General features: G+C 39.5%; 1 protein-coding gene across 4 annotated transcripts; it reads right to left on the reverse strand.

The window, feature by feature from the left end:
* Nucleotides 1-10: 10 nt before the first annotated feature.
* On the reverse strand, nucleotides 11-15,112 carry dpp9 (dipeptidyl-peptidase 9). Of its 4 annotated transcripts, none has more exons than XM_060882494.1 (21): nucleotides 14,960-15,112; nucleotides 11,749-11,839; nucleotides 11,423-11,661; nucleotides 10,565-10,677; nucleotides 9,590-9,763; nucleotides 9,286-9,457; nucleotides 9,028-9,138; nucleotides 8,797-8,925; nucleotides 8,508-8,569; nucleotides 7,932-8,032; nucleotides 7,667-7,844; nucleotides 6,478-6,637; nucleotides 6,311-6,390; nucleotides 6,054-6,206; nucleotides 4,744-4,879; nucleotides 4,366-4,511; nucleotides 4,105-4,251; nucleotides 3,808-3,960; nucleotides 3,569-3,711; nucleotides 2,613-2,724; nucleotides 11-796 (listed from the first exon to the last, which is right to left on the reverse strand). In XM_060882494.1, exons 2-21 carry the CDS (start codon nucleotides 11,802-11,804, stop codon nucleotides 704-706), a joined length of 2,658 nt encoding a protein of 885 aa, XP_060738477.1. In that variant the 5' UTR covers nucleotides 11,805-11,839; nucleotides 14,960-15,112; the 3' UTR covers nucleotides 11-703. The 4 variants fall into 4 exon arrangements, with proteins under 4 accessions (XP_060738477.1, XP_060738479.1, XP_060738478.1 ...); XM_060882496.1 differs by having other exon boundaries at nucleotides 9,286-9,454; nucleotides 14,960-15,104; XM_060882495.1 differs by having other exon boundaries at nucleotides 14,995-15,101.
* Between the last annotated feature and the right edge of the window lie 727 nt (nucleotides 15,113-15,839).

Consider the following 15,839-nt stretch of genomic DNA (forward strand, 5'->3'; position numbering starts at 1 on the left):
TACAGCCACGACCGGAACACTGCTATTTAATAAGTTTATACATAATCACACCACTTATAAAAACAGTTGGAATTCATAAAAAATATGTTCCTTTTAATAATACACACTTGAAATACGAATCGCAGGTAGTAGTGTGAGGTGTCTTTACACATGAGCCACATCGTAATCCGGGTTGCACATAATCACAAGTGTAACTGTAGAACAGAAGTGCTTAAGTTAAACTGATGTGTTATAACCAGGAAGATGTGAGGTTTCTCCCATATGGGAGGGGAGAAAAGAAAAGTCTGTTAGGCCACTAGGAAGGAAATAAAAAAAAATTGGCAACTTCAATTTTAGATGGGGGCTGGGAGGAGGAGGGGGGGGGGGGGGGAGGTTTATTACCTAGATGTGGCACACAATTTAAAAAAAAAAAAAAAAACTAAACAAAATAAACTTGTATGTTCATGATCTACATGGTTCCTTTTGTTCAAGGGGTTTGTGTCACTTCTTGCCCTCAAACATTGTCTTCAAATGTGTTAAAACTGCTGACATGCTCAAATTTGGGGGGGGGGAAAATCTCTTCAATGGATGAATGAAAATGGAAGGGAAAGACTTCCGCACTCAGCCCTCAGCCGGTATTTTCTAGCTGTTCGAAAGGTGATGGACTGGGATTGCGTGGAAGTGGGCGGAGACTGGAGGCTGTCCCGGAGAATAGCGGCTCTCATCAGAGATGTTGCTGGAGGAAGTGTAGCAGCATGATCTCGTAGTGCTCACCAGACTCTGGGCAGCGGATGCTGTGCCTCTCGTTGGGATAGATCTGAGAAAGGCAACAATTACAGTGTAATGTTTAAGGAACTATATAAAGGAGTTTCAGTCTCTTCTGGTCACTTCATTTACTGAACATTCCTTCTGCAACAACGTTTCAGGACTAAAATCACAAATGTATACATTACACTGTCGACAACAAGTGAGAAAAAAATAACACTTAAAGGGGTTTGCTGTTACAGCAAAAATAATCAAGGACAGATTCATGTGATGCAGCCTCACAAAGCACAAAGTTACGGTTAGGACCCAGAAGTACCCCCATATTATACCCCAGCAATTTGACAACACTATGGAAACTACAGTGGTGTGAAAAAATGTTGGCTCCCTTCCTGAGTTTTTCTTTTTTTGCATGTTTGTCACACTTTAATGTTTTAGATCATCAAATAAATTGAAATATTAGTCAAAGATAAACAAGTAAATACAACATGCAGTTTTTAAATGAAGGTTTTTATAATTAAGGGAAAACAAAATCCAAACCCACATGGACCTGTGTGTAAAAGTGTTTAGACCTTAAACCTAATAACTGGTTGGGCCACAATTAGCAGCACTGCAATCAAGTGTTTGTGATCATTTGCAATGAGTCTGTTACAGCACTGTGGAGGAATTTTGGTCCACTCATCTTTGCATTGTTGTAATTCAGCCATATTGGAGGGTTTCTGAGCATGAACCACCTTTTTAAGGTCATGCCACAACATCTCAATAGGATTCAGGTCAGGACTTTGACTCGGCCACTACAAAGTCTTCATTTTGTTTTTCTTCAGCCATTCGGAGGTGGACTTGCTGGTGTGTTTTGGATAATTGTCTTGCTGCAGAACCCAAGTTCGCTTCAGCTTGAGGTCAAGAACAGATGGCTGCACATTGTCCTTCAGGATGTTTTTGGTAAACAGCAGAATTCATGGTTCCATTTATCACAGCATGTCTTCCAGTTCCTCAAGCAGCAAAAACAGCCCCAGACCATCTCACTACCACCACCATAATTTACTGTTGGTATGATGTTCTTTTTATGAAATGCAGCGTTATTTTAACACCAGATGTAATGTGACAAACCTTCCAAAAAGTTCAACTTTTGTCTCGTCAGTCCACAGAGTATTTTCCCAAAAGTCTTGGGGATCATCAAGATGTTTTCTGGAAAATCACAGACGAGCTTTTATGTTCTTTTTGCTCAGCAGAGGTTTTCGAACTCTGCAGGTCGTTTTTGCCCAGTCTCTCTTTTTATGGTGGAGTCATGAACACTGACCTTAACTGAGGCCAGTGAGGCCAAGCACTTTTTCACACAGGGCCATGAAGGTTTGGATTTTGTTTTCCCTTAATAATAAAAACCATTTCAAAACTGCATGTTGTATTTACTTGTTATCTTTAACTAATAGTTAAATTTGTTTGATGATCTGAAACACAAGTGTGACACACATGCAAAAAAAAAAAGTTAAAAAAATCAGGAAGGGGCCAACACTTTTTCACACCACTGTATAAGCAGACGTTAACAACAAACACCCTGATCGAGAACCACGAAACGTACAATCTGCTCTGTGCTGAAGACTTTCCTGACTTCCACTCACGCTGGAAGCTCAACATTTAAGAAAACCTCAACAGATCAATGTCTTAAGGATCGAATAAAATATATTCTTAAATAATAACATTAAATAACATTAAAAACAATTTATTAGCTTTTATTAATACGGTTTAGCCACCGGCCACGTCCCTGTGAACGGGTTGTTACTATAGAAACAAGAACGTACGTAAACGTGTGATCTGGACTACAGCCATCGATTTCTATTAGAAATGAAAAGTGAAATGAAAAGTGAGCAAACCTGTAACTGATATGGCTTCCCTGCACGGATAAGCTGAGACACCAGGAAGTTGGTGTGGAAAAAGTGCACATTCTCATCGAGGAACCCATGTAAGATTAGTAATCGGTTTGGCCTGTGAAGAAAAAAAAAAAAACCAAAAACTTTTAAGTTAAAATTGATGGGTGTGCAAAATAACGCTGCTTTTTCCCCCCCAGTAACAAAGTGTTTGATGAGCTATAAATGAGGCTCCAAGCTTCTGACAGACTTCAGAAACATCAGTGTGATCGTATTTTGTTACACTGCTACTGCAGCTGAAAGTGAGTTTGTCTCAAACACTAGGTAAAGAAATATTCCAGAGTTTCAGTGTTTATGTATTGAGTAAAGAACACAAACTAATGCCAAACTATAACCAGCCATTTTCACTGGGAACCTGGAGTCTATCCCGGGAAGGTAAAGGTAAAGGGGAGGGGAAGGAAGGATGGGACAGACAGACAGAGAGAGAGAGAGAGAGACAGAGAGAGACAGACAGACAGACACAGAGAGAGACAGACAGACAGAGAGAGAGAGAGAGAGAGAGAGAGACAGACAGACAGACAGACAGAGAGGCAGACAGACCGACCGATACAGAGAGAGACAGACAGACAGAGACAGAGAGAGAGAGAGAAAAAACACAAACAATTTAGAGCTGCCAATCATCCTTTTTACTCCTGGTTGGTGTACATTAGTGGATAACTAACTAGTGGGTGGGAAAAATGAGCTCTTATTTTGTTTCACCCCATGAAGCTTATCTTAATCTGTACAGATCGAAACACACAATAAAAAAAAGGAACAAGATGGACAGCCTCATAATTCTTTTCTTCATTAATTGGGCTATTAAAAGGGTCGTATACCTCTCTGCTACGGATGCTTAGAGATGGAAGCGTAATCATTTACTGTAAAGATGAAGTGCTGCTTTAATGTTTAAAATAAATCCTCACTCGTTTGGAAGCTTGTCCACATGCAGAGCCACTGAGCCTGCTTCATAACCCTGCTGATTGTTTTCAGGCACATCCATGTAACGCTCCGTGTAGCCGGTGTCATAAGCCATCCACACGGTCACTGGAGCTCCGGCTACGGCCACCTAAAACAGATAAGACCGAATCAGAAATCCAGTTCTGCATCAGCGTTTCTGGATGAAGAACGGTTTTAATAACAGGAAGCTGGATGCAGCTCTCACCTTGAACACGTTAGGTCGGCGAATGAGGCCCATGAGGGACAGGAATCCTCCGTAAGACCAGCCGTGAATGGCGACGCGACTTAAGTCTATGAATTTGTACTTGTCAGCTACATACTGAAGACCTTCCACTTGGTCCTCGATCTCCACCTGGCCCTGAAAACGGGAGCAGATGAACGATTCCCCCCTCAGTGACATACTGACTCACACACAACAATTACCCGTGTAACATTTCTGGTTACGTATATTAGCATTTGGCTTCATTGATCCCTTCAGGAGATTACAGGTGTCCTTACATACCATTTTGTTTTTTAAAGCACCCTCAAACTTCAGCCCCCTCTGGCACGAGCCTCTTCCGTCAATAACGACCACTGCGTAACCTAAAGAGGCTAAAGTGTTCAGACGCAAATACTTCACCCCTTTGTACGAGTTGTTCACTAACTGCACCTGAGAAAAGAGCACAAAAAAAAGTATTTAACTTTAAAATATTCTTATTAGAAAAAGAAAGAAAAAAAAATTTTACAAACAGCACCTTTAGAACTGTATAGAAAGCAAACCTACCTGAGGGCCACCGTACACAAACAGGATCGCAGGGTGTTTTTTGCCCGGCTTCAAGTTGTGTGGTTTGTACAACATTCCGTACAGCTCAAAGCCAGACTTTGCAGGAAAACTAAATATCTCGGGCGGAACGTAATCCGCTGGGCAACCTGAAAAACGAAGAATAAATAAATAAATAAATAAATAAATAATTTGCTGTACGTGTTATGATGTTACATGATGAGTCTTGGCACAAACCTTAAAAAAAAAAAAAAAAAAACAATTTGTGGCCATGTTGAAAAATTGCGTGTTGTGTTCATTTCTGCGTTTGCACGATGGAGAATTCCTGATAAATGCTGTTGTGAGGGACATTTAAGTAAAACCCCAATCTATCTAACATACCTGCTGCTTCCATCATGCTGGCCCAAAACTCAGGCTCTTTGTGTAAAGGGTCGCTGTCAGAACCGACCAGCTTGTAGACGTGAACGCAGGGAGGGGTGCTCACATTGCTGTAGTGGCTGATAAACATGTCGAAGCTCTGCATTTAAAAACAAAACAAAAACAAAACAAGGAGATGATCAAGATGAATTACACAAATAGATATTTTCTGATCATTGCTGGATATTTAAGCCATTTGGCTTCCAAACGTCTCACAGAAGTAACAGTGTGAATCACTTCACGTGACTCAATTAGCGCTCGAATTAAAGACAACACGCCTGCTTCCAGAGAACTAAAGCAACATTTAGATCTCTACATGTGCTCTCGCTCTGGCGCACACACACAAAAACAATATGCGTTGAATATTCAGTTTTACTGATGGAAGTTTGGAAGTTACTGATGGAAGTTTCTTCCATCCGTCTACCAGGACAAAACAAACTAGTGTCTAAATGATGTTGGGGCTAAATGGTGAACCAGTTACTTTTAATTGCAGCCATGATGCCAAACCAGTTCAAATGAACAACGATGAAAACCAAACAAACAAACGATATTGGCTGAAAACAAACCTGAAAAAGTCATCGCCCCAATGTTTTCCTTTGAAATCGGTCACAAGATCATAATCAAAGCAACAAGCCTTTACATGCCAGAGCCTCTAAAAACCCCCCTGTCCTGTGATTAAATAACATTAACGCACAACCGCTCACGGCTTCCTGATGCTCTAAACTGGACTAATACAACAACAACAAAAAGAAACATTTATTCCAAGGAATGTGATGATAACTTGATAAAACGTTCTAGAAATTGTATTTCAAATTTGTAAAGATTTTTAATTATAAGCAAATAAATAAATAAATAAATAAATAAATAAAATTCTGTAATATTCAGCAATATTCTGTTCATGCCGTTAAGACAGATAGATTTTACAAGAACACTCTTTCGTGTCCCCTTAGGTTCATAACGTTTCCCTAATAACTAGGTTAAACGAGGTCAAAGCTGCGCTATATTATGCTAATCCATGGCAAGCAGATGCTGATAAGATTTTACTTTACATTAATGAATGCAAAACATTCTCCATGTACCTTCTTAGACAGCAACAGAGTAGAAAAAAACTAAATAAATAAACAAACAAACAGACAGGACAATAGAGATTAGGTGGGAGACCTTAGGGTGGGTTCCAGGGTGTCAGTTAATATTGGAAATCAAGTATTCAACAGAAACCACAGCATATTAAAAATGGAAGCTGAACAGTTGACTGCTGATGTATAAGAGCGAACCTGGCTGACAGAACAGCTGTGTGAGAAGCCTGGCTTAGTCAGACGGACGATGTCTCCTGGTGTTTCGTAGCTCCCTACGTATAAATGATGCTCCAGCGGTGTGTCTTTGGTGCCTTGGAAGTACACCAACTTTGTCTCTTCATTTACCCAGATCTTAAAGGAAAGACAGGGGCACAAGCTAAAGCAGGAGCAACAATTTATCAACAGCTGTTTAAATATTGCTAATAAAAAAAGTGTTTGATTCCTAGGTGACTGACCTTTGACCCATGTCTAGCTAAAACCTCCCACTCGCCACTGGTTATGGCCACCTCTTCTTTTATTTGACATTTAAAATCATCTAAAGGAACAAAAAGGAATCGTGTTAAGACGTTAACATCATAAAGGGTTCGTATGTAAGCGTACGGTATGCGCTTGTGTGTGAGACCTTCAGTGGGACTGTAGTCTCGACTCCACTGGTGACATCCGGGCTGGAGATGGCTCGTTACTCTGTACAAATGGCAGAAGCCTGTTTTTGACTCGTTCACCCACAGGAAGGTGATCTCGTCGTTACTGGTTTGAACAAAAGGATAGAATATATCGTGGACCTGTTGTCAATAAGGGTGGAAGGGGAGAAAAGAACAGAAAGGAGGAGATGTTATTTCCATACATACATAGATTTTGCATACAGGGTCACAGAGCAATATTTATTAAGTAACTTCTCCAGTGCAGTGTCGGTTTTCCTGTTCCTAAACGTCTGTGGCTCTCGGAACACAATTCACGTCTGTTAACTCATCTAGCACTCGAGTCAACAATACAAACCTTAACGACGCCTTACTGAGACACTGCATCAGACGCGTCGCTACTTAACCAGGCTAAACTGAACTACATGAAGTTCTACTCAGATAACTATTGAGCAAGCAGGGAGGAGACTTTGGCAAGAAGAAGAAGAAGGAAAAAAAATGATGACATAAGGAAGAAAACATGAGAGAAAAGTGCATGATGATGAAAGATGCTATGAATAAGAGTCAGGGATGAGCACGATAGTTAATGCAGTTGAGATGATCACCTGATGAAAGAGTGAATCTTGGGTGAAAACAGTAAAGAACCATTGGTATTGGTGTTCTGTTTGGCATTTAAATGTAAAAGAATGTTACACAAACTTTATACGGCAGAAAAAACAAACAAACTAATATATATATATATTATATATATATATATATATAAAAACACACACACACACACATATAAACACACACACACACACTGAAGCCAAAATGCTCATTAAAACACCATTTGGAGTGGAGCAAATTAAGTCGTCTTATTTTACAGCAAAAAGTCTGCCAAGTTTTACTGCGTATATAAAAACAGCCATCTGGTTTTAGCCATGTGATGATTTGATTTATTAGCAATGACATCGCCTGGGCAGAACATGGAGAATGCCGACATACAGAAACATTCAGAAATCAAATTTAAAATCACTGGTGATGTCTGTTGTGCATCAGCTTGTAACACACACACACACGTGTCAGATGAGTCACACATTTTGTATAAAAACTATTAAAACATCCATTGTGCTCTGCATTAGTGAAACAAAACCTCCTCATATCACCGCTTATACACAGAACCGTGCTTACGTTGATCCAGATATCTGTGAGCTCCTCGTAAATGATATAGGGATGTACTCCTTCAGGCATGGCTGCCACGTGCTCTTCCCACTGTGGACCTTCTGGGCTCACAGACAAGAACAGTGCAGGAGGCAGTAAAACCAGCTGCAGCTTCTGCTGACTGCGATCCAGCAGCACTGCCCATGCGCTGCCATGACACAAAGCAGTATTCAGTACATATGTTAGAAAAGAGAAGTGAAACAACGCCATACTGGCCACGTTATCGTCTACGTACTATTTGCCGTCTTTTGTCCAGCCTGCACGAGCAATGTACTCAGCTCCAGGGAAGAGAGTATTGAAAGGCAGAACAAGCTCCTTGTTTTCGGCGCTTAAGATCTGAGAACAAAAAAAAAAAAAAAAAAGAGGGAGAGAAAAACAAATAGAATAAATGTAAGATAGTTTACAATACTCTTAGTGAATTTCTTTCTGGTCCGAGCACAGGACAGCACAAGCATGTTGGAAATCAGTGTAAGCACAGCCAGGAGGCATGAGGGAATTTATGACGTGTGCGTACACGGGTGTTGTACGTGAAGGACAGTAATGAATCCTACACGTTGTAATTTGCTGTGCTCCTGTATAATATCCATAAATAACCATACTATTGTAACATTGCCACAAAAAAAAAAAAAAAAAAAAAAAGCAATGACTTCCCTTCATAGAGGTCCATCAGTCTATTCGTAGAACTGCTTGTTCTGGATGATATGGAGCGTGTCAATGTGTCTAAGAACACAAAACGGTGTGTCTGCCTTGTGGATAATTGAGTCCCCTTGTGTAAGCGGACATGGAACAAATAATGGCACTTGATACCTACCTCGCCATTTGCGTCAGTTTTGATCTCTGCCAGCTTCAAACTGATTTGAGGGTTGTTACTCCCTAAAAAAAAAAAAAAATCCATCAACATTTTAAAATAGCAATGTACGTTTTTTTCTGAATGAAAAAACAAAAACAAAAAAAAACCCTCACAGACAAGGTTTCCTTTTATTTTCAGTGTGGACAAAAATACTAAATTTACCCCAATATACATAATACATTTTTTGCTTATGTTGAACAGTCTTATGTTGAACAGTCTGTAACTGTTGCTGAATGAACGATAGAATTACCAGTGCGAGGGTATCTATAGACATCTGCTTTGCGTTCCTCCAGTGCCGGAGAAGGTACGTGAATGATCTCTACTTCAGACTCATCTACCTCCTCGTACAGCATCTGCATGGTCTTACCCCCATCTGCATCTAAGCCAAGTACACAGACAGCATGCTGACCTGACAAACATTTTTAAACAGAGAAGAATGTTTCAACTTTCTTTAAATGCTTTTATTCATCCCTGAACAAACCTTCAGAAACGGCTGGACACCACCAGTAACCGGTAAAGCGATCGAACTCCTCCTGAATCACGAAGGTCGCGACGCCAGCTGACTTTGGGTCGTCTTTTACATTATTCAAGCCTACACCCAAAATAAAACATAAGGAATGTATGAGAACCGACTCTATTATTATATAAACATGAACCCTGTGGATTTCTATTAGCATGGTGCTTTTAGAGGACTTCATAAAGGCATGCATGGGTATCTGGTGCAGGAAATTCAACTCACCTTTATGACAAAAGGTCAACCTTCGCTCCTCTCCTGTTTCAAAATTAGTCACCCACAGGTCGTTGTTGTTGATAAAAGCAATGAAACTGGGGTCACCGGGACAGATTTTGGGGTCCATGCGAATCCCTGAACATTGGGTCTTAATCTCTACAGGCTTCATGGGTGCTGCCTGCTGAACAGTGCATAATTTTTAAGACATGAGCAAAAAGGTTATACTGTAACTGCACCTTTTTGTTATAAATGGACTATTAACAGTAACTATTGTACTGGTGAAGTGCGAGAGAAGCAAATCACGTCGACTCACAATGAAGCCATTATGTCCACCATCGTGACAATAGAAAAGGCTGTTACTAGCTTGGAAGAGGAAAAGGCCGCTTCGTGCATGGTAGTCATAGGAAGTGATGCCAAACACACCGAGTCGCTTCCTCTCGCGAAGGAGCTCCTCCTCCCGAGAGTATACACCATGCTGGGGAGTTGCCTGAGGATATTATATATATATTATATATAACCTATCTACACAGTCACACTACAACGCTCCGATATGATCCATGTGCAAATCCATTACATTCATCTATATGGATGCAATAGATTTTGTGTACAGATCATGCTCTCTATTATAAGATTACAAAACACATGTATAAGTGTGGGGGCACGGTGGCTTAGTGGTTAGCACGTTCGCCTCACACCTCCAGGGTCGGGGTTCGATTCCCGCCTCCACCTTGTGTGTGTGGAGTTTGCATGTTCTCGGGGGTTTCCTCCGGGTACTCCGGTTTCCTCCCCTGGTCCAAAGACATGCATGGTAGGTTGATTGGCATCTCTGGAAGATTGTCCCTAGTGTGTGATTGCGTGAGTGAAATCTGGAAGTCAGAACTTGGAATTTAAAACTCGAAATTTTAGAATTGGGAATTTCTGAATTTAGAGCTCAGGATTTAGAACACTCTGTCTTTAGAATGTAGTACTTTAATTTGAGATTCAGAAGTCGCAATTTAGAAACCAGAATTTTGGAACGCAGAATTTGGAACATATTATTTAGAATTCAAAACGGAGAATATATATGTGTGTTTATATCGACATATTTCAGATAGCCGTTAACAAAAAAACACCTACTACTCAGATGAGCTATTGCTAAATCTGAGCAGGCTGCATAAAATTTACATGGCAATTGTGAATTAATTGTGAATTTTTTTTTTTTAAGTTGTTAGAAATTACCTTTTACGTTCAGTTTTGCCAAAATATTCTTTAAAAAGTTGCTTCCTGCAGCTTTAAGGAAGTAAATTACCTGAAAATGATCTAACATCTGTTTCCAGGATAAAACCAGAAGGGCTTCTTTTCTGATCTTCTTTGGAATTTCAGAGTATAGTAAGGAGTTTTCCCTGCTCCCATAAGGCATACCTAGACCAAGAAAACATGAACAGATAGTTGAAAGGAAACGTGAACCATATATAGTTGACGCAGTACGTAGTGAAATGAGACGACGTTTCACCAGGACTGTGGTGCTATATAGAACAACACAGAGCTAAGGACTTAAAGGAAGTTGTCCTAGCCACATAAAGTGCATCGTGTGCAACCTCGTGCAAACAGTGCGAGGCAAACAGACAATACAAAAACACTACAGGACAAACCCACAAAATAGCACCGACCTGTGTGTATACTGTACAGTAAATTGTGCAAAAATATACAGAACAACAGGGTTCTATTTAAACATATCTCCAGTGGAGATATGTTTAAATAGAACCCTGTTGTTCTGTATTATTTTTATTACTATATTATTTCTGTATATTTTATTATTTATTACCTCATCAAACTGCTGCCATTACATAAGTGGAGATTCTCCACTTATGTAATGGCAGCAGTTTGATGAGGTAATAACTATTATATGATGAGTATAATAATGATTTTTATTCAAGCAACAAATGTTAGAGCGCCTTGTGTCCAGAATCTTACCTTAAACGAGTCACTCTACCAAAAATGGCATCAATTGAAATGTACTTTACCAAATATGCAATCCTCAAATAACTCCTACAAGTTCTGTCAGCATGCTGAGTTAATTACTGCTAACTGGCTTTGCAAGCTGATATTAATGATGGATGTCTATAGTGTCTCACACTCACACACTCACTCTCGCACCAAACATTACCAAGGTAATACAGCCGATGAGAATGAGGGCTCAACTCGTCGTTTTTCTGTACAAACTGGAAGTCGTGCGGCGCCTTGTTGACGATCATCCCCGAGTATTTCCGACTTCCGTGGATGATCTCACGCAGGCCATCCCACGAGTGCTTTTCCACAAAAAACTGCGAGGGTACGTCTTCCATCTCCACCACTTCTGTGCTGTCTGAAAGGTCGTCTACTGCGGTCATCTTGACAGCTGTAAAACTGAAAACGAGAACAATTTGTCAATTGCAGTTTAAGTATGCAAAGAATTATAGGTTATACGGTCTTGTAACTTTTTTTTTTTAATACCTTTTCCAACTTCCTTCTTTTTCGTCTTCAAGTTTCACCCTTTTTACTCTATACATTAACCGGCACACAAGCCTCCACAAGATCTGGCAACCTGCAGATAGGTAAGAGACCATAGTAAAGAACACGGAGAAAAATATGGTGTAACAAAATAGAGATTTGAGTACTTTCAGAGGAAGAAGGTAAACAAACATTATGGTACAAGTATGACATAAGGGTGAGTCAACTGTGTTTTTCCCCCTAGAGGAATAGCTGGTATGAGCTGGAACATGTGGATTGAACAATATGAAGTTTTTAAAAATTACAATTTTGAAGTGTTTGTATCTGTTTATACCACAGCAATTTGTCAATGCTTACAATTTCATTTCAACTGAGCGCACACTTACTCATTTGCATTTATCTTCAAATCAGTCGAAAACCATGCTCCTTTACAACAGCCATAATATTAAAACCACCATCAACCGAAGTGAAGGACACTGATTATCTTGTTACCAGAAGCACTTGGCAAAAGGTAAGCTATATTCAAATCACATCTCAAAGTTGATGTGTTGGAAGGAGTAAGAACGGTGAACCGTAAGGATGTGATCAAATCTGACATGGGCCAAATTTGTGATGGCAAGGCAACCGGGTCGGAGCATCTCCAAAACAGCAGGACTTGTGCAGTGTTCCTGTTATGCAGTGATTAGTACTTAACAAAGAGCATCCATAGGATCGAGAGCTCCCAAGACTTACTAATGTGCATGGGGACTGAACCCTAGTCCTGGTTCAATCTTACACAAGCGCTACCGTAGCACAAATTGCTTTAAAAAAAAAAAAAAAGGTAGCTGGTGGAGACAGAGTGTCTGCTGGGACACCGTGGGTCCTGGCATTCATGTGGATGTTACTTTGACGTGAACCACCTACCTAAACATTGTCGCAGATCAAGTATCATGCCAATAGTAGCGGCCTCTTTCAGCTAAATAGAGTTCATGGAGCCAACTTCGTCGAATTCTTCAGACCTCAGCCTGTTCGAGCATCTGAGGGATGTGCTGGACAAACATGTCCAATCTATGGAGGCCTCACCTTACAAATGACAGGACTTAAGAAATCTGCTGTTAACATTTTGGTGCCAGATACCACAGCATGGGTCTTTTGGAGTCTATACCATGATGGATCAGAGCTGTTCTGGCATCATAAGGGGAGACTGACGAAATATTAGGCACAGATTTAAAATGTTATACATCTGTGTATGTTATGAACAGATGACAAAGTGACAGCGAAACGGACGTCTTTCACTATTAATGATGGTGTGCTACAGCGTATCTTCATGGTGTTTGAACAGTTTCAGCAAGAAAGGTCATTATAAATGAGCACAAGCTGTCATGACACCGGAGATTCCTTTCCAAAGAGTCACTAGCACTGTTAGTGAACAAACGGTGCACATGATAGTTGCATTTGGAGGCAACCAAATAAACACACACACACCTGCTTGTTTATAACACAAATTAATAACCAAATCCTAACACACTCATTTTGTATCTGATCACTAAGTGACATCGTTCGAAAGACTCTTGGTCCAGGTTGTATAGTAATCTTTATCCATCACGGTCATGTTTTTATATGTTTACCTTTATATAATCAGATATACCATTTACCCCAGAATATAAATTTCGACCCCTACTTTGTGAAAAGGCTCTCAAGGAAGGCACAGTTACTATAAATCAACCAAATCGGTCAGGCCTCAGGCATCCTCTTACAAATACATCACACACACATGGGAAATGTTTAACCATGAAGGAAAGCGGCTACACTTTTTAAAACCACTAACACCAAAAGCCTTTGGGTTACAAAGAACTGAATCATTGGCAATTTGCTAATGGGGATTTGCAATGCTTTTCACAAAAGAGCTATACATGTGTGTTATGTCTAGACTATCGTTACAAATAAGGTTACAAGGAGGAATTTAAAAAATATCCACAAAATTCCTACAACACAATTCCTATATTTTAGTCAGAAAATATATCTTAGACAGGTGTAAACCGAACTGGACCGATAAGGTAACTTTACCTCAGCGGTTACATTTAATAAACTTGTCAAACTGGTTTAATTGGACTAAATGCAATGGCTGTGACTAAGTGATAAGTTATTTGATTTATGTCATTTAGATGAACACACAAACGTATCAAATCATATTATATATATATATACAGAATAAATTGTACTTCTAATTCAACAGAACAGAACACAGGTGGACAAGCTATGTCAGTTAGACTAACTATTTAAGGCTAGCTAAAGCTTAAAGATGCTTCAACCTTACCTACATATAATCCTGCCATTGACAGTCCAGTGTGTTCAGAAACAACAATGAAACCCACTTCTGTGATTCACAATTCGGTAAAAACATATTACATACAAAGCTCGGAAACTAGTGCTAGCTAAACTACAGGCGATGACTAGGCAAGCTAAACCGGCTAGCAGGGCAAGCTAACTAACCTAGCGTTGTGTCGAAAGGGTGTAACTGTCTAACAAAAGCACTGATGTGGTCGGGAATTTGTTTTCTGTGGGGTTTTTTTTCTTAAACACGCAGTTAAAGCAAAAATAAATAAATAAAATAATTAACGATAAAAAAAGACAAAAGGTAAACGAATAGCACATGCTAATTAAAGGATAGAGGTTACTATAACTTACATTAAGATAATGATCTCGATAGCAAAGCTAGCTATGACAGAAGAGTAGCTGCTTAGATGGGAATACAAAGAAAAAAAAAATGGTAGTTCAGCCATCTTTGATGTTTTGGTACAAATATAATAAATAGCTACAGCTATCAATGGTTATACGTATGATGACAGTCACATGACTAGTCGCGATATTTAGCTAACAATAACAGTTAACAAGCTAGCTAGCTAATTAAGGTTAGTGAAATAACAGGCTGTGTTTTTAATAAACCACTGAGCTATTGTTAAAGTAAGACAATCAGTGATCATGTCAAGATCACGGATCTAAAAATTAACAACTTCTGCTTTTTTGTTTTCTTTAACAGATTCGGTGTGTGTGTGTGTGTGTGTGTGTGTGTGTGTGTGTATTTATGAATGACTGGTGTCCAGGACGTTAGTTACATTAAGGTTATAGATCTTCCTGCTGCCCTGATGTCGGCCTCAGTGGAAAAAAAAACAAAGTGCAAACTGAATTGAATCGTTGCTTAGGTGTAGCAGTCATTCTACAATGATTTACTTACAGGGATACCCTTAAAAAGTCTCTCTCATCGGTCACCTGCTGGTTCTTTAAGCGATTTCCCGGAGAATTTCAGTCTCCATTGCCTGTGAACAACACAAAGCACAGGAGCTCACAAAAACACGACGGACATCCAACACCGTCCTCACTTCCGGCAGGACCGGTTTATGAAATCACACTTCCTGTTTGCTTAAAATCGAAAGGCGGGATAAAAAAACAAAACAAAACGCGATTTTATTTAATAAACATAATGATTGTTTGAATACCCTGTTTCTATTACTTTTTTTTTTTTTTTACATAAATAATTAAAATAAAAACACCACAACGAGATGGTATATAAGAAGTAACGACACAGTCACGTGACCTGACCTGTAGTACCAGTTAGATCGATTCACTATCAATATTTGTTTGTTTGTTTGTTTGTTTATTTATTGATTTAAAATGTAGAGTTTCTGCACATATGAGCAAAACGTTTACGGAGAGATTCGTTCATTTATTCAGGAGTGACAATGTTGACCGTTAGATGGCGATATTTATTAATCATTTCGAAAGAAGTACATTATATTTGACTTGGAGTAACACGGTATGGCTTTAATTACAAATATAATGTATACAAAAATATAATAAAATATATCACCTTCTATTTTTAGTCTAAACCTGTAGATGTGTCAATTAAGACTACTGGTGAGATACTAATCCTCACTCATCTTTATAAATAGTACAGTATTAGTACTCATTCATTCATCTTCTACCGCTTATCCGAACTACCTCAGGTCACGGGAAGCCTGTGCCTATCTCAGGTGTCATCGGGCATCAAGGCAGGATACACCCTGGACGGAGTGCCAACCCATCACAGGGCACACACACACTCTCATTCACTCACG

Source organism: Tachysurus vachellii, chromosome 11, assembly GCF_030014155.1.
Source record: "Tachysurus vachellii isolate PV-2020 chromosome 11, HZAU_Pvac_v1, whole genome shotgun sequence".
In the NCBI taxonomy this organism is placed as follows: Eukaryota; Metazoa; Chordata; class Actinopteri; order Siluriformes; family Bagridae; genus Tachysurus; species Tachysurus vachellii.

Coding starts and splice junctions, on each gene's coding strand:
- dpp9 (XM_060882494.1), bottom strand. CDS start 11,804: ATGTATAGAGTAAAAAGGGTGAAACTTGAAGACGAAAAAGAAGGAAGT. Junction 9,458..9,589: donor GTGGACATAATGGCTTCATT/GTGAGTCGACGT, acceptor TGCACTGTTCAG/CAGGCAGCACCCATGAAGCC. Junction 8,926..9,027: donor GTGTCCAGCCGTTTCTGAAG/GTTTGTTCAGGG, acceptor TACTTGGCTTAG/ATGCAGATGGGGGTAAGACC.